Source organism: Macrotis lagotis, chromosome 1 (assembly GCF_037893015.1).
Source record: "Macrotis lagotis isolate mMagLag1 chromosome 1, bilby.v1.9.chrom.fasta, whole genome shotgun sequence".
Taxonomy (NCBI): Eukaryota; Metazoa; Chordata; class Mammalia; order Peramelemorphia; family Peramelidae; genus Macrotis; species Macrotis lagotis.
The window spans coordinates 416324922-416349461 of NC_133658.1; the positions used below are offsets into that span (position 1 = coordinate 416324922).

Here is a 24540-nt window from a genome sequence, read left to right on the forward strand (position 1 = left end):
GGAGGCATTAAAAATTCATTCATCAAGTGCCTTGTTTTAAAGAAGAAACTGGGGATCACAGGAGATTTGTCTACACATGGGCTATTATAATAGCCTTCTAGATGGTCTCTATGGCTGAAGTCTTTCTTCATTCTAGTTCATCTTCTCTTCAGCTATCAAAGTGACCTTCTTCAAGTATAGTTCTGATCATGTTACTCCCTTATCCAATTAAACTCCAATGACCCCCAATATCCTCCAGGAACAAATAGGAAACCCTCTGGTTTTTAAAGTGGTTCATAACTTGACCCTTTCCTGCCTTCTTCATCCTCATTCTCCTCCATGTTCTTTCCACTGAAGGTATATTGATCTCCTTGCTGCTCTTTTTTTGTCATTTTCACTGGCTTTCCTTGTAATGCTCTCTCCCTTTGGAGCAACCCCCAACCTGACTTCAAATCTCAATTAAAATCCCACCAGCTGCATACAAGAAACCTTTCTTGGGCCTTATTGGGTATGCCTTGCTTAGGGATGAGCTCCACTTTATCCTGTAGATATTTTCTTTGTAGACAATTATTTCTATACTGCCTCTCCTATTAGACCAGGAGCTTTTTATGGGGAGCAACTGTCTTGTCTGTCTTTGTATCCCTCGGATAATATCTGGAATTTAGTAGGAGCTTGATAAATGCTTGAAATATGATCAGTTTATGGCAAAATTAAAGAGTAGAGACTAGGGAGACCTTCTGATCCCTAAGCTTACATTATTCTATGTTGATACTCTCAAGTAATTTGAAATTACTTCATCTTCCAAGGCTGCATTGAGAAAAATTGAGGTATTTAATGCATTAATAATTTAATAAATTAGTGCTTTAGAAAATTTAGTAATTAGGTAGCAGAGAAGGTATAGATTAAAGAAGACCTGAGATCAAACCCTGCCTCATACACTAATAACTATGTGACCTTGGGCAAAACCATTCAATCCCTGCCTCAGTTTCCTCAAATAAAAAATGTAATACTAATAGCCCTTATCTTTTTTTGTAAGGATCAAATGAAAGAATATTTGAAAAAGCACTTAGCACAGAAAATAAATGGTTTTTCCCCTTACTCTACTCACATATTTTAAGTGAGTTTTAGATATAAATTTGCCCAGTTCAGTGAAGTTGCATTAAAAAATTTTTAAAGTGTGAGCACTTAAAAACAAATCTACATCAATTCTGAAAATTTTAGAACTTGCAATAAAACAAATAAAAGGACTCAAAGTGAACAGACCATAACTTTATTGGAGATATACTCAGCTACAATTATTACATTAAAAAAACTATTAAAGGTAATTGTGATCCATAAGGTGCAGACTGCAAATTTCTGCAGCATGATTACAGTATGAATGAATTACATTTTATGTCCCTTAGAGACAGCTGCAGCATGTGATGGTAAATATTTTATTGTCCATCAAATTATATTTGTTATTAATTCTACTTGATTTTAACCATCTTTTACATCAAAACTATTTACAATTTTAAAAAGCCTGCAATTTTCCATTCCTGTTCACAAAACATTTGCGCTTTTTGCTACACAACCTGCTGCTGCAGTGAATATTGAGTGCATTGACAAAGCAATTTAAAATTGTCTGTGGTTGCTGCCCATGGAAATGGGCTGGGGAAAAATCGACACAAAGAATGATTGAAATGTATTTACAAGTTACCTTTGAAAAATTTCATTTTAACTGCTAGTGGAATATATAATGGCCTACTGCAATGGAAATTTCCCAACATATTGCTACTGGTGTAACCACAATTTTGATATTCATTTTTAATAATAGTCTTGGTCTTAAAATGGCATATCTTACTTAAAAACACTTAATGTACAGTATAAAATAAAGGAATTCATTTGGAAATAAATTCCTGGAAAATTAATCAGTGGTTGAAAAATATACACATTTGAACATACTTAAAATCACTTTATAAGGTAACAAAATATGACAAGTGAATTTTCTTTCTGTAAATATGAAAGCCCCATGAGGGATGGATTTTATGTATATTGTAAATAGAGGTCTCAGGATCTCAGCTGGGTGGCACCGTCTTTTGTAAAGGAGCTGAAGCCTTAACTCAGTATTAACTCAGTCTTAAGTTAAGACACTGGGCCTTTCAATGAGTTCTGAGACTACTGTGGTTGGCTTGAATTTCTATTATATTCTGTACTCTGAAGTCACAGCATAATTTCCAGTAACAATGCTGAAAGAACAGGCTGTTATGTGAATAACAGTTATGAATTGAACAAACAGAACCAGAGTTTCTCGAAATTTAAACAGAGTGTATTGTTTCAGGCGCTTGACTCTTTTGGAGGCGAATCTAGTACACCAGGTATGTGAAATATTGGTTTGTTCGGAGATAATTACAGGAGTGTCAGAGGTCATTCTAATTTTAATCACTTCACATAACAATAAAAATATAACCAACAATTTAAAAACATAATTAAGAATTTTGTTAACACATCTTTGTTGTATTTTCACAAACAGTAAAAATGCCACAGACATTACAAATGACCTATTTAAGTTGTGCAAGTATATGACACATTGCAGGCATTATAATTATCTTTTTCAAATTCAGTAAATCAAAACAGCAGCAAGGCCAAACCACATTTTTTCCTCTCTGTTAAGCATATTTTCCTTGAAATGAGGTAAAGCATGGTACCAAGTGCAATGCTTAATTGTGCTACATGAACAGAACAGCGCAAAAAAAGCTATTAAAAACGCAGCATAGTTAGAACTGTTGAAAGTACAGTATAATAGAAATAAGAAAAAAAATTAAATGTTTGGAGGTTCATGCCAACTAAGCCCCACACAATCCTTTCAGGAGTCTGTGCAGATCCTCTCTCAAGATTGCGTGCAAGAGTCTCTTATTGATTGACTATTCCTCAAACTATCAGATCTTTAACAGTATTTTCTGCTCAACACTACAAACACGTGAACAGAAGGGAATACAAAGTTCTATTACATGGCAACATAGGATGATCGGTCTTAATAGATGGATGCAAAACATTTCAATGAGGTTACACTGGGAAGAAATTTACAGAATCAAAAACATATCAGCAGCAGGAACTATAGTTTAGCAGTCACAAGATACCTATTTCAGATACCTAAATCATAGTCTCACCTATTTAACAAGGGGAATCACTGAATGCTTCAGAAAGGCAAGATACAAATTAAATTAAGCTCTTTTTTCCCCCAACAAAAATGGAATAGCTGTTGATAGAACATTTTGATGGCAGCAGGAAATTTGAACCCCTGAGAATCCTATGACCTAATTTTGTTTCAAAATCAACTGAGATTACTAATTTTTTTAGTTACAAAAGATACTGAGGAATGTTTTCTCCAATGTCGTGTCACTTTGAAAACATTTGATCTTAGTGCCAGGAGATAATGGAATTGATATTAATTTGTTTAAAAATTAATATTTCTATTCATTTCTTTTAAATTATTCTAAAACCTTAATTTTTGGCATCAAGGGATTGTTGAAATGACTGCCACATATAACCAATGCAAATAAAATTAATATCGATCCTTATTTTTAGCAGCTATAAAAATTTATGGTAATATAGATCAAGATCGACTTGGTTTTAGCATGTTAGGAAATCTTAGGTTGAGATTTTCTTTAAAAAATACCACATTAAAATTACTTTCCTTAAAATTAATTTGCTCATAAAATTCATTAAATAATTTAGAATCTCAATTTAAATTTTACAACATCTGAGTCCAATAAATAAGCTTAATTTCGAAGAAGTTAAATCTCCCCTGTCACTCAGGCTTCTTTGAAAGCTGGAGCTGACAGTTCTCTTCGTGTGTATGCACAAAGGGGTTGTTCTCTGGAGCAGTTAAAAGCAAGGAATACAGTATTCAATTATGAGTTAACACATCAAAAACAGCATTACATGAAGCATCAAGTTCAGACTGATGTGCTGGAAAACATCAAATACCTCTGCTCAACTTTCTCAAACTTCAAGCATAATTAATGGAGCAAAATTGCAGCAAACCTCTACTGGTATACTGGTGGGAGTAAAAAAATTGACCCACAGCTTTTTAAAAGGTAAATTAAGAGGTATTATAGTTACAGTGCAAAAAAAAAAAATTAAAATTTCAAGCATAATACATAAACATAGCACCAAACAGAAAAAAAAAATGCATGCAAAAGAAAAATAAAAGAACTGAGGTATTTAAGTGAAGAGTGCCTACCAAATCTAATCAAAGAAATTTAGGCCCAAAGCCTACAAATGCAACTTTTTTCCTCTTTTTTCTCCCCCCCCCCCCCACCAAAAGACTGAAACAACAATGAGCTAGTTTCTCTAAATCAATGACCTAAATCACAGGCATCCCGAGTACGGCAGTTTATCTCTAACATCAAACTTTCCTGGCATTTAACAGCAGAGCTTTGGTAGGTGACACACGCATGCAACATTGTGAAAAGCACAGTAAGAAATTCCTATGAGAAATCTAAGTGTAAAGGTGCTCTGGGTTTTTTTTTTTAATAAGTAACCAATCAATTATAAAATCTGCAGCATATTTTAGGTGTGATATGTCTAAGGTTATTTTGTTAGAGCAACGGCTTGGCTTCCATGGCAAAATTTTTTCCCCATAAACATTCCCTTAATTAGAACTATCTAGCTGGCATTTGTTCAATGAAATTTAAGATTTAGCCAAAGACCACTTGTGTTTATGGCATCAAAAAATTTCACAGATTAACCATAACTTCTGAGTTTTCCTCTTCAAATAATTTATGTATGTTCACTATGAAAGTAAAGTATTATAATCCAGCTATATTAATGAATTATAAATATTGAGCTGTTTTATCATATGATATATGATAAAATGCAGGGAATGTAAAATAAATTTGTTCTAAAAAGATTAGAAATAAAAAAGCACATCCATGAGGGTTTTACTTTTTAAGGCAAGAACCTTTTCTATGCAAGATCATGTGGCATCAGAAAACTGAAATTTTATTCTAAAAGTATGCCAGCCCAGCCATTTCAATTATAAATCCGTCCTTAACTAATAAGTGCAATAATGATTGGGAATGTCATCTGACACTAAGATAACATGTAAATTGAGGACAATACTGACTGGCACACTTATTTTCTCTCATCCCACATCATTCAGTACGGTTTATAAACTGTTTTGTGACTGGCACTAGTGCACAGATGGAGGAATTTCAAGATCACACTATAGAAATCTAGCAACTGCTTTAGTTGTATGCTCTCTGGCTTTCTAACACTAAGCAAAGCTGCACTGACAAAAGACCTGACAACAATGGTTTTGGAGACTTGCTCAATGTCATCATTAAAGCACTCTTGTGATTAAGCAAAGCAGAAGTGAGGAAAGAAGACAAGATTGTGTTTGCGCAAAAGACTAAAACTACCATTAGTTTCAACGTTTTTTATACATGTTAAATGTCTGACTCTGCTACTACTCTGTTTTCAAACAAACTTTAAATTCTGTCTTCAATTTGTTCCTCTCAACATCAACTTTAAAATTCTTTTTAAAATGTGTTTTACTCTTAGTTTTTTTTCTTTGTTTCCAAGTGGGCATCTCAGCTGTTGGGAACCTGAGGCTGATTTGCTTTGAGGCTTCGTAGTGCTCTCCTCGCAGCTGCAGATTTGGCAATCCTGTAGCTCCGGCCAACGCCTTTAAACTTTCCCTTTCCTACCACTTCCACAGTAACTCGGACCTTCCCATCATAGGTTCTCTCTGCAGGGCTGAAAGAAAACCAACATTACTAATGAGATAACCAATCACATTCTATTGAAAGGGGCACTGAGGAGACTGCAGAAAGAGAGATTTAATCTTGTCTTGGTTCAGCATAAAATGGTAAAAGTAAAAAAAATGTTGTAGGCAAATAAGCTAAAAGACATAGAATATCAAGGAAGGTACTATTGAAATGAAAGAACCCTTACAAATAAAATGACTGATTCTGATTTTTTAATGACTAAAAAAGTTTATGGTAATACAAACCAAGACTGATTTTTTTTTAACCCACAACATCTGATAATATGAATACTATTTAACCACAATAAAATAACTTTCCTTAAAATCAATTTATTTTTAAAAATCATTACTTAAAATTTCAATTTAAGTTATAAATATATATATATATGCCAAATAAAATATGCTTAAGTTTCCCAAATCATTCTCTCCAACTAATAACTCATAAGACAGAATATTGACAAAGCTATAGACATATCTATTTATATGGGTATTTCTATAGCTCTCTATAAATAAACAGCATTTTTCTCAGATAAACCCTACAAATTCGAAGCATCAGAGATAAAAATCACTTTAGCTCTCCTCTCTATCATATATGTGAGATTTTAAGCAATTTACTTCACTACTCTGGGACTCAATTTCCTTATATATAAGGTAAAGGGATTGCACTAGATATTTGCCCAAGTTCTCTTCCAGCTTTAAATCTCACAAACAGATCTATGGTATCATATAATTATCCCATTTTCACAAATGAAAAAATCAGGTTCAAAAAGTAAAAATGACTTGCCCATAGTAATTTTAGATTATAAAAAATGGCAGAGTCAGGACCAGCACATGGGGTTTCTAACTCTCTTGCCTGGTGATCTTTTCATTCATCCATTGGAGCCTCTATGTGAAAAAGTATCATTTTCCCTTTAGGTGTTTAGTTCAGTTATTGGTGTCATTTAATGGGTTATCACATAAGAGAACCACATCTACGTAAGCAGGAACTTAATGACCGCTGAATTAATCTGAGCCTCCATATAAGGTTCTACTTACCTAAATTTGGCAGTTTCTGGTTCCATTTCAAGCAATTCTCGCACAGGAGAACGGGGCACGTTAGCAGAAAATTTTTCTATAATGAGATTGAAAACAGAATATGAATAATGTTCCCTGAGAGAGGAATTATTTTTCAATTCATCATTTTCTGAAAGCAAATAATACCTATTAATGGTCGCATCATTGGATAGTAGACTTGCCAAACCATTTCCAATGACATTCCACTATCCATATAAATGGCACCAGCAAGTGATTCAAATATATCTCCCATTGCCTTCGGCACTTCTATATCTTCCTCTTTCTCTTCATCCTCCTCAGATCGTCTAAGCTATTAAAATAAAGAACAGTTATTTCATGGATATCCAGTGAAAATATAATATTTTTAAAACAATTCTTCAATTAACAATGATTTTCCTTGAGATTTCACTTCAGTAAAGGTCAGCAACTTTCTCAACATCCCAAACAAAATATAAACCACCATATTGTGCCACATTAAAAAAAAAAAGACTTAAAGCTAACAATACAACTAAAAGAAGCCTAAATTCAACTAAACTAAGCAAATGAACTCTTGCTACAGGAAGATGATTTTTTTGTTTAGAATACCAGTTATGTAAGTACTTCCTTCCAGTCAAGATGGATGACTGAAAGAATATATAGTCAACCCAGCTCCTACATATCTACTCCTGCAAAAACCTAAAAATCCTACTGAATTGAATAATGATCAAGAAATCCAATGAGAAATTACATTAATTTCTTCAACTCCAGAAATGCAGAGAACATCAGTCAGAAGGTCATGGGCAATAGATACTAGAATAACCAGCAGAATAAGTAAACAAGAATGTAGTTTCTTAGTATGGCCAAAAATGTGCCAAATACATGTAGTCTGCAAGACTGTAACCAATCAGTGAAATCAAAAAGGTTCCTATGATAAAGTCTCAAGGATGGAGCAGTGACCACTATGGGCAGCAGAGGAGCAAAGTCTGAAACTAAAGCTAGAGATGAGTAAATTCAGGGAAAAAGCACCTCACTATAAGAAGTATAACTCAACTTTGAGTCGATAAATCCACGTATGCTAAAGCTTAACCCAGAATGCCTCCTCCCCAATCTTCCCCTGCTGCCATCACTTCTATGCTGCGGCCCAGAGTTAATTTTCCTGACTCCTTGCCCTTCATTCCTCAATCCATTTTAGGTAATTCAGAAAATGCCCTCATTTCAGTGGTCTATAATCCCTCGACAAGGGTGACAAGGTAGTTATCTATAAGTACTATGTCAGTTCTCTGTATAAAAAAATTTTACATAAGTTTGAACCTTAAATGATTCTCGGGCTTCAGGGGCCTTTGATCAGTATGTCCACTGCAAAACTGAACCAGTGGTCTCATATGTTGCCTGTAGAACTAGGTACAAAGAAAGGGGTTTACATACACTATTTTCTGTTTTCACCAGCATCTCTTCCTATAACTGCTACTCCTGTGTATCGGTGTCACTTTTCAAAACCAATATTCTACTTTTTTATTGCATCTGGTATCTGAAGTTGAATGGAAACAGCATTGCTATCAGGATGGCTTTTTAGAGGATGAAATAGGGAGGGGGACTCCTTCCCATGGAGTACAGAAGGGTTCAGAGGAAGTTTTCAACACACTTCAAAGTAATCTCTTCTTATACCTCAGAAAAAATAGTCCAAAATTTTTTTAGGTTTTTTTTTTTGCAAGGCAATGGGGTTAAGTGACTTGCCCAAGGCCACACAGCTAGGCAATTATTAAGTGTCTGAGGGAGAATTTGAACTCAGGTACTCCTGACTCCAGGGCCAGTGCTCTATCCACTGTGCCACCTAGCCACCCCTAAATTTTTAATATGGAAAGTTTTCTCCCATGAATAATGAAGGGAAGGGGAAGGGAGAAAGGTAGCAGTGCTCCACCAACAGAAATAAAAAATCATGTTGAGAGTAAAAGTGTAGGATTCCTTTAAGAACTAACTAGGGATGGGAAACCAGGAAGAACTTCCCTTAGAGATTCCAAAGGTAAGGCGCCTGTGCCTTTAAGGTCACATGTCCTGGAGGTGACACAGGTAAGATCCCTAACTCTTCCTTGTGGTGAAAATACCTTTCCCCCATCCCCATCCTCCACCCAAAAACTCAAAGTTCGGCGATGATGCTGAAGGCAATCTGGGTGGTCAAGGAGGCATGTGTCACCTTGTCACCTTTACAATACATTTTGGGGTCCTGGAGAACCTTGGAGGAGGAAAAGAAGAAAAAACAGGAGAAAGAAGCTAGGGAAGTTTATGTTCTTCTGCACAGACCTCTTGCCTCCCAACTTGCCTCCATCCAAGAGAGGAGGGGGTGGATTGGTTCTGTTCTGAGGATTTTAAACACTTCAAGAAAAGAAAATAAGAGATATTAGTGTAGGAAGAAGGAAGACAAGAATAGGACTTACTATTTCTTATAATTAACTGGGGAGGAAGGGAACGGGCATCAGAGGAAGGGAACAGGCATCAGAAGTTTTACTCTATCTGAACCTTACAAAAGAAGATTGAATGTACATGTACACACACACACAAAACATAACACCTACATTCACACGTGTTTTGGTATAAGAATAAATTTGACAAGGAAATAGGTGGCGAGAGGGAAATGTATGGTTAAAGTGGGAGATTATGCTGGGGAGGAAGTGGTCATAAGCAAAACACACTCCTAGGTCCTGAAGGAGAGATTAAAAAAAATACAAAGAACTAGAAACTAAGTAGATATCCATTAACTGGAAATGAGTGAACAAAATGGAATATATACATGTAATGACATGTTACTGTAATGACAAAAGACAAATTCACAGAATACTGGGAAATAGGGATAGATGCAAATTAAAATAGGCAGAACTAGGAAACAATTTATGTAATGACTACAACAATATAAAGAGAAACAATTTTCAACCCAACCAAGGCATCAGGATCATGATGAAGCATATTAACCTCATCACAGAGATTGTAGAATCGAGATGCAGGTGTTTTTGGACATGGCTACTATATGAATTTGTTTTACTTGACTGTGTTCATTTGTTAAAAGAGCTCTTCCCTCCTCCCCCTACTCCTGTTTTTAATTAGAGAAAAAATGAGGGGGTGGTGGTGGTAGAAGAGGTTACCAATATCTACCATTGGTGGTATTTCCAAAAAGAAGAAAAGTTAAGGAAAGGAACGGCCAAGAAACATTTTTTAAAAAGCATCAAAACAATGGGGGTGGAGCCAAGATGGTGACAAGAAAGGATCCAGTCTTAGGCACTCTCTGATAAAACTTATAACTAAGGACTCTAAACTTTCGAGAGACAGAACCCACAGAGGGCCCCAGTGAGGCAGTTCTCCTACTCAAGGTAACCTGGAAAAGAATAGAAAGACTCTGCTCCCTGGAGTTGGAGGGGCGGCCCACCAGAGGGGTGGCCCACCAGAGCGAAATAACTTCAGCCTCCCGGAAGCAGCCCCAGGGCGCTGGGAACCGGGGCTCACAGAAGCGTGGGGTAGTCTCCTGAGCTATGCCCCAGGGAGCACCGGGCACAAAGTGGGGGAACAGCAGGGGACCTCTGCCAGAGCAAGTACATGGAGCCCAGCCCTCAGGGCACACAGGGAGCAGCTTGGCCAGCACAGCCCAGATCCAGGAACAGAAGCAGGAGGAACCTGTAAGCAGGGGCCTCCAGGGCATGAGCCCATGGAGCTGAGGGAGGGGAGTGAAGAGAGACTACAGAGCTCTGTCCTCTGCCCCTGGAACAGGACTCTGGGGCTCTGACCACATTCAGATCCTGATCACAGTCTAGACCCCCCCTAAAGAACAGCAGGCCCCCCCCACCTCAGCCCCATGGCAGGGGGGGTGCATATGGTCATTCACAGACCAGGAGGGAGGACAGAGCCTCACACACTGAGACCCTTGTGGGAGTGTCCCAAAAGCTCAGGAAGCACCCCAAAACCAGGCCCAGGCTGGAAAATGAGCAAGCAGAGAAATAAGAGGAAGACCATTGAGAAATATTTTGCAAATGAGCCCAAGAAGGATCAAAATACTCAGTCTGAAGATGAGGAAGCACAAGCTCCTGCATCTAAAGACTCCAAGAAAAACAGAAATTGGGCTCAGGCTATGACAGAGCTCAAAAAAGACTTTGAAAATCAAATGAGGGAGTTAGAAGAAAAACTGGGAAAAGAAAGGAGATGCAGGAAAATCATGAAAATGAAGTCAACAGGTTAGTCAAGGAAATCCAAAAAAAATGCTTAAGAAAATAGCATGCTAAAAACCAGCTTAGGTCAAATGGATAAAACAGTTCAAAAAGTTATTGAGGAGAAGAATGCTTTAAAAAGCAAAATTGGCCAGATGGAAAAAGAGATAAGAAAAATCTCCGAGGAGAACAAATCTGTCAGACAAAGAAAAGAATTCAGGGAGATTTATGAATTTACCAGAAATCAGGAATCAATACTTCAAAACCAAAAAAATGAAAAATTAGAAGAAAATGTGAAATATCTCATTGAAAAAACAACTGATATGGAAAACAGACTTAGGAAAGATAATTCAAAAATTATTGGAATACCTGAAAGTCATGATCAGGAAAAGAGCCTTGATCATTTTCAAAGAATTACTACAGGAAAATTGTCCTGATATTCTAGAAGCAGAGGGCAAAATAGAAATGGAGAGAATCCATCGATCCCGCCGAGAAAGAGATCCCAAAAAAACCAACCCCTAGGAATATTATAGCCAAGTCCCAGAACTCCCAAGTCAAAGAGAAAATATTACAAGCAGCCAGAATGACACAGTTCAAATATCGTGGAGCTTCAGTCAGGATCACACAGGACTTAGCAGCAACTACATTGGAAGCTCATAGGGCTTGGAATATAATATACCAGAAGGCAAAAGAGCTTAGAATGCAGCCAAGAATCAACTACCCAGAAAGGCTGAATGTCCTCTTCCAGGGAAAAAGATAGACTTTCAATGAACCAGGGGAATTTCAAATTTTCCTCTTGGAATGGCCAGAGCTGAACAGAAGGTTTGAGCTTCAGATACAGGACTCAGGTGAAGCAAAGAGAGTGGAGGAGAAGGGGAAAATATGAGGGACTTAATGAAGATGAACTGCATGTATTCCTGCATAGAAAAATGACACTGATAATACTCATATGAACCTTCTCAGTTAATAGAGCAGGTAGAAGGGGCTTTTATAGTTGAAGCACAGGAGAAAGCTGAATTTGAAGATAAAATATGGTGTAAAAATGGAGTCAATAGAAAAAAGGGGAAATGGAATGGGAGAAAGAAAAAAGGAGGGGGGGGAATAGGCCAATATATCTCATATAATAAGATTTTTCTTTATTACAATGGGCTATTGCAATGATATGGAAGGGGGGAGGCAAGGGGGAATGAAGGAACCTTTGCTCTCATCAGAGGTGGCTAGGAGAGGAAACAGCATATATACTCACTGGGGTATAGACATCTGGAGTAAGAAGGGGGGGGCAGGGGGAAGGGGTGGGGATGTGAATAAAGGAGGAGAGGATGGACCATGGGGGGAGAGTGGTCAGATATAACACATTTTCTTTTTTACTTCTTCTTGCAAGGGGCTGGGATTGGAAGGCCTGACCAGGACCATAGGGCCAGGTGGATTCTGGGCCTAAGTGGTGGTATGGGGGCTTAGGGCCTCTTGGCCCCAGGACCAGGGATCTGTCTGCTGTGCCACTCAGCTACCCTACAGCAGAGTCAGAGTGAAAGGAGAGAGAAAATATAGTACATGGTAGTGGAGAAATAAGAAAGGAGGGAGTTGCAATCAGCAATGGCAATGCTGGAAAAATATGGAAGTAACTTTTGCAATGGACTTACCATAAAGAATGTGATCCACCCATGACAGAGTTGTTGGTGTTGGAACAAAGACTCAAGCACATTTTTTATTATTATTATTTGGGGGGTCAGGGCAAATGGGGCTGGGTGGCCTGCCTGGAGATGCATGGCAGGGTGATCGTTGGTTGTCTGAGGCCGGATTTGGCCCCAGGTGCTCCTGGCTCAAGGGCCAGTGCTCTATCCGCCACCCAGCCACCCCTACTATTATTACTATTTTATTTTATTTTGGGTCTTTTTTTCCCCTTCTTTTTGGTTTTTGCAGGGCAGTGGGGATCGGGTACCTTGCATGTCACCCGGCTGGGTGATTGTTGGGTCTACGGGGATGAATGTGGGCTCGGGTGCTCATGGCTCCAGGGCTGGTGCTTCGTCCATTGCACCACTTGGCCATACCTACAATTATTACTATTATTTTTTAATTTTAACTTTTTTTTTCTCTCCCCTTTATTGCTCAAGCAAGTCTATATTTATAGGGGATGGGGTATTTCGTTTACTCTTAAACAAGAATATTTTATTAATGTAAAAAAAAATTTGTACAAAATGAGAATAAAAAATAAAAAAATTAAATTAAAAAAGCATAGAAACATTTAGGAGGAAATTCAGAAGAGTGCATAATCAAGACAGTTTGAATTCATTATATGCTTAAAGAAGCAAGCAATAAAATCAAGATTCACAGTTTTTTGTACAATCTTTATTTTAGATTCTACTTTACATATGGAAATGCTCATTTTGGGGGAGTGCTTAAGTTCAGATTTTTTAAAAAAAACTTTAAAGAATACAAGCCATATACTAGAGATAGACAAAATTAGATCCAAATCATATAATGCCTCAATAAAATATAATAATTACCTTATGAGAGGTGTTGTCCTGAATAGTTCCCCAAACTGGGGCTGAGAGCAGACAATGGGAGAAACCAGGATTCTCTAAAATTCAGATAGCTTGCAAGGTTCAGAGTTAGCTGGTGCTTGGTTCCTGTGCTCAATTTTTAGGGAGGTGATGGGGAAGGTGTTTAGGGGAAAGGGATTAACAATATCCTTTTCAGCTCTAAGTACCTGTTCCCAATTCCCTCACTTGAACTGCCTATAACAGGATCCACTTAGAGGCCAAACCCCTAAAGACAATGAAAACACACCTAAAAATTCAATGTTCATAATTTAAAACTCCTACCCTGTTCTTCATTGCCTGATTTCTTATTCCCATTCACCTCAATCCAACCCTGACAATGTCCCACTCTAAAGTTACCCATTCGTTCCACTATGCTTTCCAGAATGCCTGTTCCACAGGTAGCAAACACATTTTCATCACCTATCTTTTCCTTTCACACTCCATCTTCTGGCTATCTCTAAAGCCTAGCTCCTTTGGAGAATTCATGATAGTGCAGCCATTGCTGGAATAAGAGGCCAGGGGAGAGGGAGTCTTGTTCAAGTTTCAGCAAGGAGGTCAGTGTTATTAGACCATAGAATATGGAGGGTAAAGAAGAGAGTATATGATATAAGAAGACTGAAAAGATGGGGATGGCAGGCTATGAAGCATAGAATTCCCCTGAATCGCTTGCTCCACATTGCCACTTCCAGGTTTTCTTCTACCACCATTATACAGTAAGCTCTTCTTTTATGAGGTTTACTCAGTCATATTTACCATTCAATCAAAATTCTGGGAGCTACTGTCTTCTGATCTCCAAGATAGCTTTTTTTTTCCTTCAATGAGTTCTGACAGTCGTTTTCTCCTCCACTCCTGACATCATATCCTTTATTTCTTTCAGGTCATCATTCATGTACAAGCTACTCTCTTCTCGACCTTTTTCCCCACTTGATGTTTTCTTTAGGGTTTTTTTTTTTTTGCAAGGCAAACGGGGTTAAGTGGCTTGCCCAAGGCCACACAGTAATTATTAAGTGTCTGAGATCGTATTTGAACCCAGGTACTCCTGACTCCAGGGATGGTGCTTTATCCACTGTGCCACCTAGCCAGCCCCAACCCACTTCACCTTTTGATAAAGCAATTCATCCATACACTTTCTTCTGGATTTACCTTATTAAAGATTTTTCCCCTGCCAAACTCCACTTTTGCTCCTAGACAGGTACCACTTATTGATATTATAGAAAACCAATAAATTTGGTCTACTACAAATTTATGTGACATATCTTCTTTGACAAGGAAACGTCTTTATAATTAACTCACTATCGAAATGCAAATTAAAGCTTCTCTGAGGCTACCTCACACCTCTCAGACTGGTCAATATTATCAGAAAGGATAATGATCATAGTTGGAAGGGTTGTGGGAGATCTAGGACACTATTACACTGTTGGTGAAGCTGTGAACTCATCCAACCTTTCAGGAGAGAAATTTGGAACTACACCCAAAGGGCAACAAAAATGTCCATACCCTTTGATCCAGCAATATTACTACTGGGTCTATATCCTGAAGAGATCATGTAAAAGGGTAAAAACAACACTTGTACAAAAATATTCATAGCAGCCCTGTTAGTGGTGGCAAAGAATTGGAAAGCAAGTAAATGTCCTTCAATTGGGGAATGGCTTAGCAAACTGTGTATATGTATGTCACGGAACAGTATTGTTCTATTAGAAACCAGGAGGGATGGGAATTCAGGAAAGCCTGGAGGGATTTGCATGAACTGATGCTGAGTGAGATGAGCAGAACCAGCAAAACACTGTACACCTTAACAGCAACATGGGGTGATGCTCAACCTTGAAGGACTTGCTCATTCCATCAGTGTAACAATCAGGGACAATTTGGGGCTCTCTGCAATGGAGAATACCATCTGTATAGAAACAACTGTGGAGTATGAACAATGACCAAGGGCTATTACCTTTAATTTAGAAAAAATAACTGAGATCTTATTGTCTGATCTTGCTATCCCTTATATTTTATGTTTCTTAAGGATATGATTTCTCACTTATCACATTCAATTTGGATCAATGTATATCATGGAAACAATGTAAAGACTGACAAACTGCCTTCTGTGGGGAAGGGGGGATGGAAATAAGATTAGGGGGAAAATTGTAAAACTCAAAAATAAATAAAATCTTAAAAAAAAATAACTTAATCACTGTTCCACTCATCAAACAACTCTTCTTTTCCTCTTCTCCCCTCCCCTCTTCTCTCATATCATGAAGTCCTTCTGCCACTATTTCTGCTTTCACTGTCTCACATAAAGGGGTGACCCTTAGGGGCAGCTAGGTGGCGCAGTGGATAGAGCACCGGCCCTGGAGTCAGGAGTACCTGGGTTCAAATCTGACTTCAGACACTTAATAATTACCTAGCTGTGTGGCCTTGGGCAAGTCACTTAACTCCATTTGCCTTGCAAAAACCTAAAAACAAAATAACAAACAAACAAAAAAGAGGTGACCCTTCTCCTAGTCAAGGCAAATGCATCTGGTGATCTACTTTACCCCATCTTCTCTAGCAGAGTACCCCACCCATCATCCCCACTCATTTATCTTCAATCTCTCCCTGTCTACTACCTCTTTCCCTACTGCGAAAAAGCCTACTCATGTCTTCCTCATCTTGAAAAAAATCTTATTTGATCTATCCATCCCTGCAAAATATCATCTATATAAATTCTCCTTTTGTGGCTAAATTCCTTGAGAAGGTGATCTATACTGGCTGTCACCACATTCTTTTCTCTCACTCTCGTCTTTAATCTCTAGTCAATTGAAACTGCTCTCTCTAAAGTTACTAATGATCTCTTTTTGTCAAATATAATGGTCTTCATCCTCAACTTCCTTGACTTCTTGCCAACCTTCAACAATTGACAGTCATCTTCTCTTTGATATTTTTTCCTCTACTGTAACACACCTCTTCCTATCTCACCATTTCTTCTTTGTATCCTTGGTTGGATCTTTCTCCAAGTCCTGTTTAACTGTAAGTGGCCCACAAAGTTATATCCTCACACAGGACTTAGCAGCAACTACATTAAAGGCTCATAGGTCTTGAAATATAATATTCCGGAAGGCAAAAGAGCTCAGAATGCAACCGAGAATCAACTTCCCAGCAAAACTGAACGTCCTCTTCCAGGGGAAAAGATGGACTTTCAATGGAATTTCAACTGTTCCTGTTGAAACAACCAAAACTGAACAGAAAATTTGATCTTCAAATACAGGACTCATATGAAGCATAGAGAGTGGAGGAGAAGGGTAACATATGAGGAACTTAAGGATGATGAACTGCATGTATTCCTGCACAGAAAAATGATACTGATAATACTCATATGAAACTTCTCATTTAATAGAGCAGGTAGAAAGAGCTTTTATAGATGAAGCACAGGAGAGAGCTGAATTTGAAGATATAATATATTGTAAAAATGGAGTCAATGGCTAAAAGGGAAATGTAATGGGAGTAGGAGAAAGGAGAGGTGGAATAGGCTAAGATATTTCATATAATAAGATGTTTTTTTTAATTACAATGAGCTACTGCAATGATATGGAAGGAGGAAGGTGAGGGGGAATGAGGGAATCTGCTCTCATCATAGGTGGCTCGTAGAGGAAACAGCATATATGCTCAATGGGGTATAGACATCTAGAGTAAGAAGGAGAGAAGGGGGATGGGGGAAGGGGGGGATGTGAGTGATGGAGGAGAGGATGGACCATGGGGTAAGAGTGGTCAGATATAATGCATTTTTGCTTTTACTTCTTGCAAGGGACTGGGATTGGATGGCCTGTCCAGGACCACAGGGCCGGATGGCTGCTTGGCCTTAGGGGTGGTATGTGGGCTCGAGGCCTCTTGGCCCCAGGGCTAGTGATCAGTCTGCTGCACCACTCAGTTATCCTACAACACATTTAAGAAGAGGGACAGAGTGAAAGGAGAGAGGAAATATAGTGTATGGTAGTGGGGAAGTACGAATGGAGGGAGTTGAGATCAGCAATGGCAACAGTGGAAAAATATGGAAGTAGCTTTTGTGATGGACTTATCCTAAAGAATGTGATCCACCTGAGACAGAGCTGGTGGTGTTGGAACACAGACTGAAGCACATTTATTATTATCATTATCATTATTATTTTTTTTACTTTTATTTTTTCTCTTTCCTTTATTGCTCATAAGGGTCTATTTTTGGGGGGAAGGGGGTATTATGTTTACTCTTAAGAATATTTTAGTAATGTATAAAAAATATCATTTGTACAAAGTTATATTATCCTGGTCACTCTTCTATTTTTCCCTTTATACTGCTTGCTTTGGTGATCTCATTAGATCCCATAAATTCCATTATTATCTCTACTGATAATTCTCAAATCTATAAATCCAGCCCTAACAACTCTGCTGACCACAAGACATGCATCTCCAACTGCCTACTGGACAAGATGAAATCAAAGTTCTACAGACATCTTAACATCAACACAAAACTTTCGCCCAAACTCTCCTTCCAAAATTTTCAATTACTGTGAAGGGTACCACCACCCTCCTAACATCCTTGACCTATCACTCTTTATTATCCCCTATATCTAATCTGTTGCCAATGCCTGTTGAGTTCACTTTTGTAACATCTCCTGAATATGCCCCCTTTTCATTTACAGAACAGCTACCATCTTGGTACAAGTCCTCACTACTTCATGCTTACAGATTGATCTCTCTGCTACAAGTCCTGTCTCCCCGCCACTCCACTCCATCCATCCTCCACTCAGTTGTCAAAGTGATCTTCCTAAGGCTAGCTTTGTCAACTCCCCTTTCCTCCATCCCTACTCGATAAACTTGTTAAGCATTCAAAATTCTTCATAACCTATTTGTACATTTTACTCATCTTATACCAAACCCTCTCCTCTCTCTCCTCCAAACTCTGCAATATTGTAACAATGTCTCCTTACTGAAACTTAATCTAGAATCAGACTCTGGGAATTTTTATAACATTCTCACATGCCTGGAACACCTGCCGTCTTCATTTCTTTCTCCTAGCATCCCTCAAGTCGCAGCTAAAATCCCACCATCTGCTAACAAGCCTTGCTGATTCCTCTTGATGGTAGTGCCTTTTCTCTGTTGATTATTTATATTTATTCTGTATTGAGCTTCTTGGTACACATTACTTCCATGTTGCCTCCTCCATTTCACTGAACTCCTGAGCAGGGATTATCTTTTAACTTTCTTTTTATTATCAGCACTTAGCACTGTGTCTGACCCATCATAGGCACTTAAACGTTTACTGAGTGACTCGCCAAACGTTTAACCAAGCTTATTTTGATTTTAGTAGACACACAACCGTATCTTTCACCCACCAAATCCTTTAATGATACTATTGCTGAACGCCTTGAATAAAACAGAACACAAAGTTTTCAACACTATAATGATTCTTTCTGGAAAAGGGAGAATTACATTAATGGAGTTACATTATTTAAGACTATCATTGCCACCTGCTAAACTCATTCTGTACAACAAACATTTCTCAGGCTATCAATTCCAATGCCTTTCAGAAGTAATAAAGGTACTTAAAATACAAACCCTAAAATATTGACAGAGCAATGAAAAAATACTTATTATTCTGAAATAAAGATTACTTCCCACTACTTAGAATCAAGAAATCATAACTATAAGGGACCTGACATCATCTAATTTAACCCCTACAAAAATAATGAATTTCTTTCTAAAACATGCTTCCAAAGACCTCTAATGACAGAAACTTTGCCAGTGCATCCAATTCCATTTTTAACCTACACATCTTTTTCAACTACATGAACATGGAGTTTATAAAAACACAGCTACTGAAAAGCACAAGAAACATTCAAAAAGTGTATTACCTACCACTATTATAAATATATTATACTACTGATTGTAATTTTTAAAAAACTTTTATTAATGTGAACAGAAAAATGGTCCCAAGATTACAAAAATAGTTTGATACCTTGACATCAAAGGAGAAAGAAGAAAGCAACTCATGTAACTGTAGGCTTAAATCGCTCTAAAGAATATGTGATAAATTTTTTTAGAATGACTCCTGGACATTTAACTTAAGTAGTTATAGTGATAACCTTATAAAGTCTTAAATATGAAGAAAAAAAGCAAGAATATGAGTTTTAATTAATTTCCATTCAATATAATATTACATAACAGAGTGCTGATCCCGATGTGAATGGAATGAAGGATACTACTTGTGCTTAGGAATTTGACAAGAAGTCAAAGAAATGGAAAGAAGCCATTTATGGAAGCACTGACTCTTCCCATCAGTAACCCTGGTGTCAAAAAAGCTATGCTAATGATTCTATAAATACAGTTGGGAAAGTCATGAACTAAGAATAAGTAAGGTAATTAGAAGGATGTATGTTATTTAGGGTACAAATTAAGTTTTCTTGACTCTTCAAAGTGAAGGCAGAGCTCAGAGGAAGAATGGGAAATTATTTTTAGTATTAGAGGGTTTGTGGATGACTTGCCAAAAAATTGGAATAGATACAAAAATCTGAAAGGCATTAGATTTAGTATCTTTTCCTATAAAAATGTAAGATAGTAACAAAGTCTCAAAGATATCAGAAATAGGTCCACTGTGAATCTTTTGAAGGTAGTAAAAAGTCTGCCGAATGTCAATGCATGAAAACCAAACTGTGATTATTTTTTTTTAAAAGACTATCTTTCCTTTCCAAACAGAATCAGAATTGTTTATCTGACATAAAAGGACTAGTATGCAAAGAAGAATTCTATGATGCTATGGAGTTTTTCCCAGTTAAAAAATCTTAGCACAGAGCCTGATGTATAGTAGATGCTTAACATTTATTGACATCGATTGTCTCAATTTTTCCCACAGCAAATAGAAAAGAATCTAAAGTAGTTGAGTCTAATACAAATGTTAAGAAAAAAATTCTTTGAAATTGTGTATACACCTATTACTGTGCTCTCAAGGATCAATACTCCAGAATAGAATCTAAGCTGATGCCATTGTTGGGTCATTTTCATTCTGACTTACCACTCCTGTAAATGGCAATTTGAAGAATTGAGATAAATTTAGGAAAATTTCCCTGAAGACATTCAATATGCATTTACCACTAACTTCCTAATGGCATTCACCTGTTATTTATGCTGCTGTAAAAACATCAAACTATATAACATTACAAATATACTAGAACATAGTTATGTTAAATTCAACACTGAACCCAGAAACCACTAACCTCAGAATCCATTCCTTGCATTTCATTCTTCTCAAGCTGAAACTGCACAAAATCATCAATAACATGGAATAGTTCAGGAGAAACAGCTTTGAAGTACTTGTGGTAGTCATACTTGACAGCTAATGATGCAAAGATAGTATTATTGACAAGAGCAGATCGTAGGTCAGTTAGAACTCCTGGGGAGTGCTGTCGTGGGTCTTCATAAAGGTGCTTGGTTATGAGGTAGTCCAAAATTGCATCTCCCAGGAATTCCAAGCGCTGATAACAATCTATGAGAAAGGAAAAACTTTTTTAGAGTCACTGCCACAGCAAATTCTTAAAATATCTACTTGGTACTTTTTGTGGCAGCAAAAATCTGGAAAGCTTTGGAGAATAGCTAAGTACATTAAAACATATGAATAGAGGAATATTACTATGATTCAAGAAGGAATGAATATAAAGAAGAGACAGAGACAAGGGAAGATTTAAGAACAGATGGCTAGAAAAGTAAGGAAAACCAGGAAAACAATATTCAGAACTATGATAATGAACACAAAGACATTAAAAAAGAATTGGTTGGTTTTTAAAAAAAAAACAATATTGGCCCTGGAAAACAAATGAGGAAATGCACCCCACCCCTCCCCCCCCATCTTCCAGTGGAGAGAAGGGGGTGAGGATGGCAGGAATTAATATCTAGCTATTATTATGGTGTCAAAATAAAAGGTATAATCTCTAAAGTATCTGTATGCTCAGGAAGAAATCTGTGCCTGGTCTTACTTAGTTACATTTTTTAAAAAGTAGCTTTATATTCTCATAGGATGAACAATCTTGTAGGGAACTCAGAACATTAAATCCAACCTCCTTATTTTATTTATGAAAGAATTTAACGTAGATTTTTTTTAGTAAAAATATGTTTTAGTGCTAACATATTTCAGAAAGATACATTAATTTGAGAGGTTATATTCTAAAACACATTGAGAATTAAAATTTATAGGCTAAAATTCATATTATAAAATGACTCATATTTACTAGTTAGTGACATTGTCATATAGTAGGGGATCGTCTTGACTAAGTGATCAATGGATGAATTATTCTAATATTTTTAGTAATGTATCATCACTTCAACATAATTAGTGTTACATTACTCAACAATACTTTCGGAGAAATGATGGTAACTTTCTAGAAAAGAACTAACAGGGTTAGATTCTGCCACCTACCTATGGATTTGGAAAGTAAAGAGAGCTGTGGGATGAGTAAAGATCTGAGACAGTTAATTTGTTATTAGGTTTTCCAAACTGTCAAAATAAACCATTATTTTTTACTATCTTAGAAATGATTAAAGGACTATGAATTCATTAAGAATTTCAAATTTTCAGGCTCAAATAGTGAAAAAAAATATTTTCCATCAGTTTTGTTTCCAGAAGATTTAACTATAAATCAATAATCAATTTATACACATTTATTAAACACCATGTGTCAGATACTGCACTTGGCACGTGATATAAATGCATAAAATGAAATCTCACCACCCACAAGGAACTTACATTCTAACAGGAGGGCCATCAACATAATTATGTACCTACTGAATAAATAAAAAGAGAATAAACAAAAAGTAATTAAATGTGAGGTAGTTTGAGAAGAAGTGTATTAGTTGTTGGGAGGATCAGGAAAGGATTCATGTAGATGGTGGTACCTAATCTGAAAATTTAAGAATTAGGGATTCTGTAAGGCAGAGGTGAGGTTAGGAATGGGGAATAGTAAGAACAAAGATATAGAGAGTGTCATGGGTGGGAAATAGACAGAAGTCTGATGAGGCTGGAAAGATAGCTCAAGACCAGATTGTGGGCTTTAAAAGCTTAGGGTTCACAAAGGGCTGTGTTAGTAGATGAAATAATATAACTTGTAGAGGTAGCATCAGCAAGATTTGAACTGGATATGCAAAGTGAGAAGCGTGAAGGATAATACCATGGTTATAAAGTTGGAAATTAGAAGAATTGAAGGGACTTAGAACAGAAATAGTGAGGGGGGTGGTTTGGGGAAAGATAATGATTTAGATTTTGAACATAAGTTTGAGATACAATTTGAAATATTCAATAGATTACTGCTATTGTAAGACTAAAGCTCAGGAAAAGAGCCTGGTGCTAGTTAAATGGATGGAAATCATCTGCAAATGATGAGCTGGTGAGATCACCAAGAAACAGGGGCAGCTAAGTGGCTGCAGTGGTTAGGGAACGGGCCTTCAAGTCAGGATGATGGGAGTTTGAATCTGGTCTCAGATACCTGACACTTACTTCCTGTGTGACCTTGGGCAAGTCACTTAACCTGACAGCCTTGCATCCAGGACCATCTCCAATTGTCCTGATTCATATCTGACCACTGGACCCAGATGTCTCCGGAGAAGAAAGAGAAGCTGGTGACTGAGCACAGCACCCCCTCACTCAAATTCAATTCACGTACTTGTCATGGTCTTCTTCAAGAACAATGGACAAACATCATCATAAAGAGATGGGAAAAAAGCACCAGATTCCACAAATGAGAGATATGTGGTAACTCTGGAGAGAGTAATTTCATTTCAGTGTTGAGTATGGAAGACATACAGTAAAGGGTTGGGGAAAGAAAAGAAAGGGAAGGCAATGAGCATCAACAACTCTTTCTAGAATACAGTGAAATAATTGTTAATCTAAGCTCAATAAAAGTATCAGCTCCAATTTTGGGTTCTCTGGATATAATAACCCAATATCATTGACAATAAGCCAGGCCTCTAAATTCTGTTTTGCGTACAATTCAACCTTATAGAGATTTCTTAATTTCCCTACTAGCTGGGCAAGAGCTTGCTAATTAAAATATTCTAAAGATAGTCTCTACCTTTGTATGTTGATTCAATAATCGTTGACAGCATCAATCAAAAATTAGTCACTGAAATGACAAAGACACAAATGAAATAACCCAGGTTCTCAAAAAAAAAAACTATATTCTTCAGAGGAGAGGGTATAATACATGCACATGGACAGGTAGGTGTCAGAGTTGATAGTGCTGGACCTGAAGTCAGGAAGACCTGAGTTCAAATCCAGCCTTAAACATTTATTAGCTATGTCACTCTGGGCAAATCTCTTAATTTTTGTTTGCCTTAATTTCCCTATCTGTAAAACATCTACCTCCCAGGGTTGTCATGAGGAGTAAATGAGATAACATTTGTAAAGTGCTTAGCACAGAGGCTGGCATAAAATTGGCACCATATAAATGTTACTTATTATTTTTATTATAAAAAGTAAACACAAAGTAAGAAGAAAGTGAGGGTGATGGGGGATAGGACTAGTAAGTCAGGATATCAGAAAGGTCTTGAGTAGAATGTAGCACTTCATATAGGCTTTAAAGATAATTCAACTTTTTTATTCCTCAAGATCAGAAAGAACAAAAGGGTACAAAGCCTCATTCAAAGTAAAGGAACCAATTTACAAATAAAGTCATTGTGAATAGGTTGGCACAAGATACTGGTTTTGGAATCAGAAGGGCAGGAGTTCAAATCCAGTCTCAAGACACTTGAAACTTATTAGCTGTGTGACTTTGGCAAGTCACTTAACCCTGACTGCCTCACCATCCTGATTCAATCTAGCCCAAATTGCTTCAGAGGAAAAAATGAATCTGGTGATTTAGCACAGCACCTCCTCACGCAAATCCAATTCATGTGCGTGTCATAGCATCACCTCCTTGATGTCATGGTCTTCTTTGAGAACAATGGACAAAAAAAAAAAAATCAAAATAGGGCTTCTGGTCACATGACCAACAAAAGGGAAATCTAGGCATTTTCTCTAATTGTCAATATGGCCAAAAGAACCATGCTGATGAGACAAAATAATTTC

At 37.2% G+C, this 24540-nt stretch overlaps 1 protein-coding gene across 1 annotated transcript in view; it reads right to left on the reverse strand.

The window, feature by feature from the left end:
- Positions 1–319: 319 nt before the first annotated feature.
- The window catches only part of DICER1 (dicer 1, ribonuclease III), an 85214-nt gene continuing 60993 nt past the window's right edge, over positions 320–24540 (reverse strand). The window contains 4 exon segments of the mRNA XM_074213007.1: positions 320–5718; positions 6764–6839; positions 6929–7091; positions 20702–20970. Of these exon segments, the coding sequence (XP_074069108.1) occupies positions 5553–5718; positions 6764–6839; positions 6929–7091; positions 20702–20970 (674 nt within the window). The 3' untranslated portion in view covers positions 320–5552.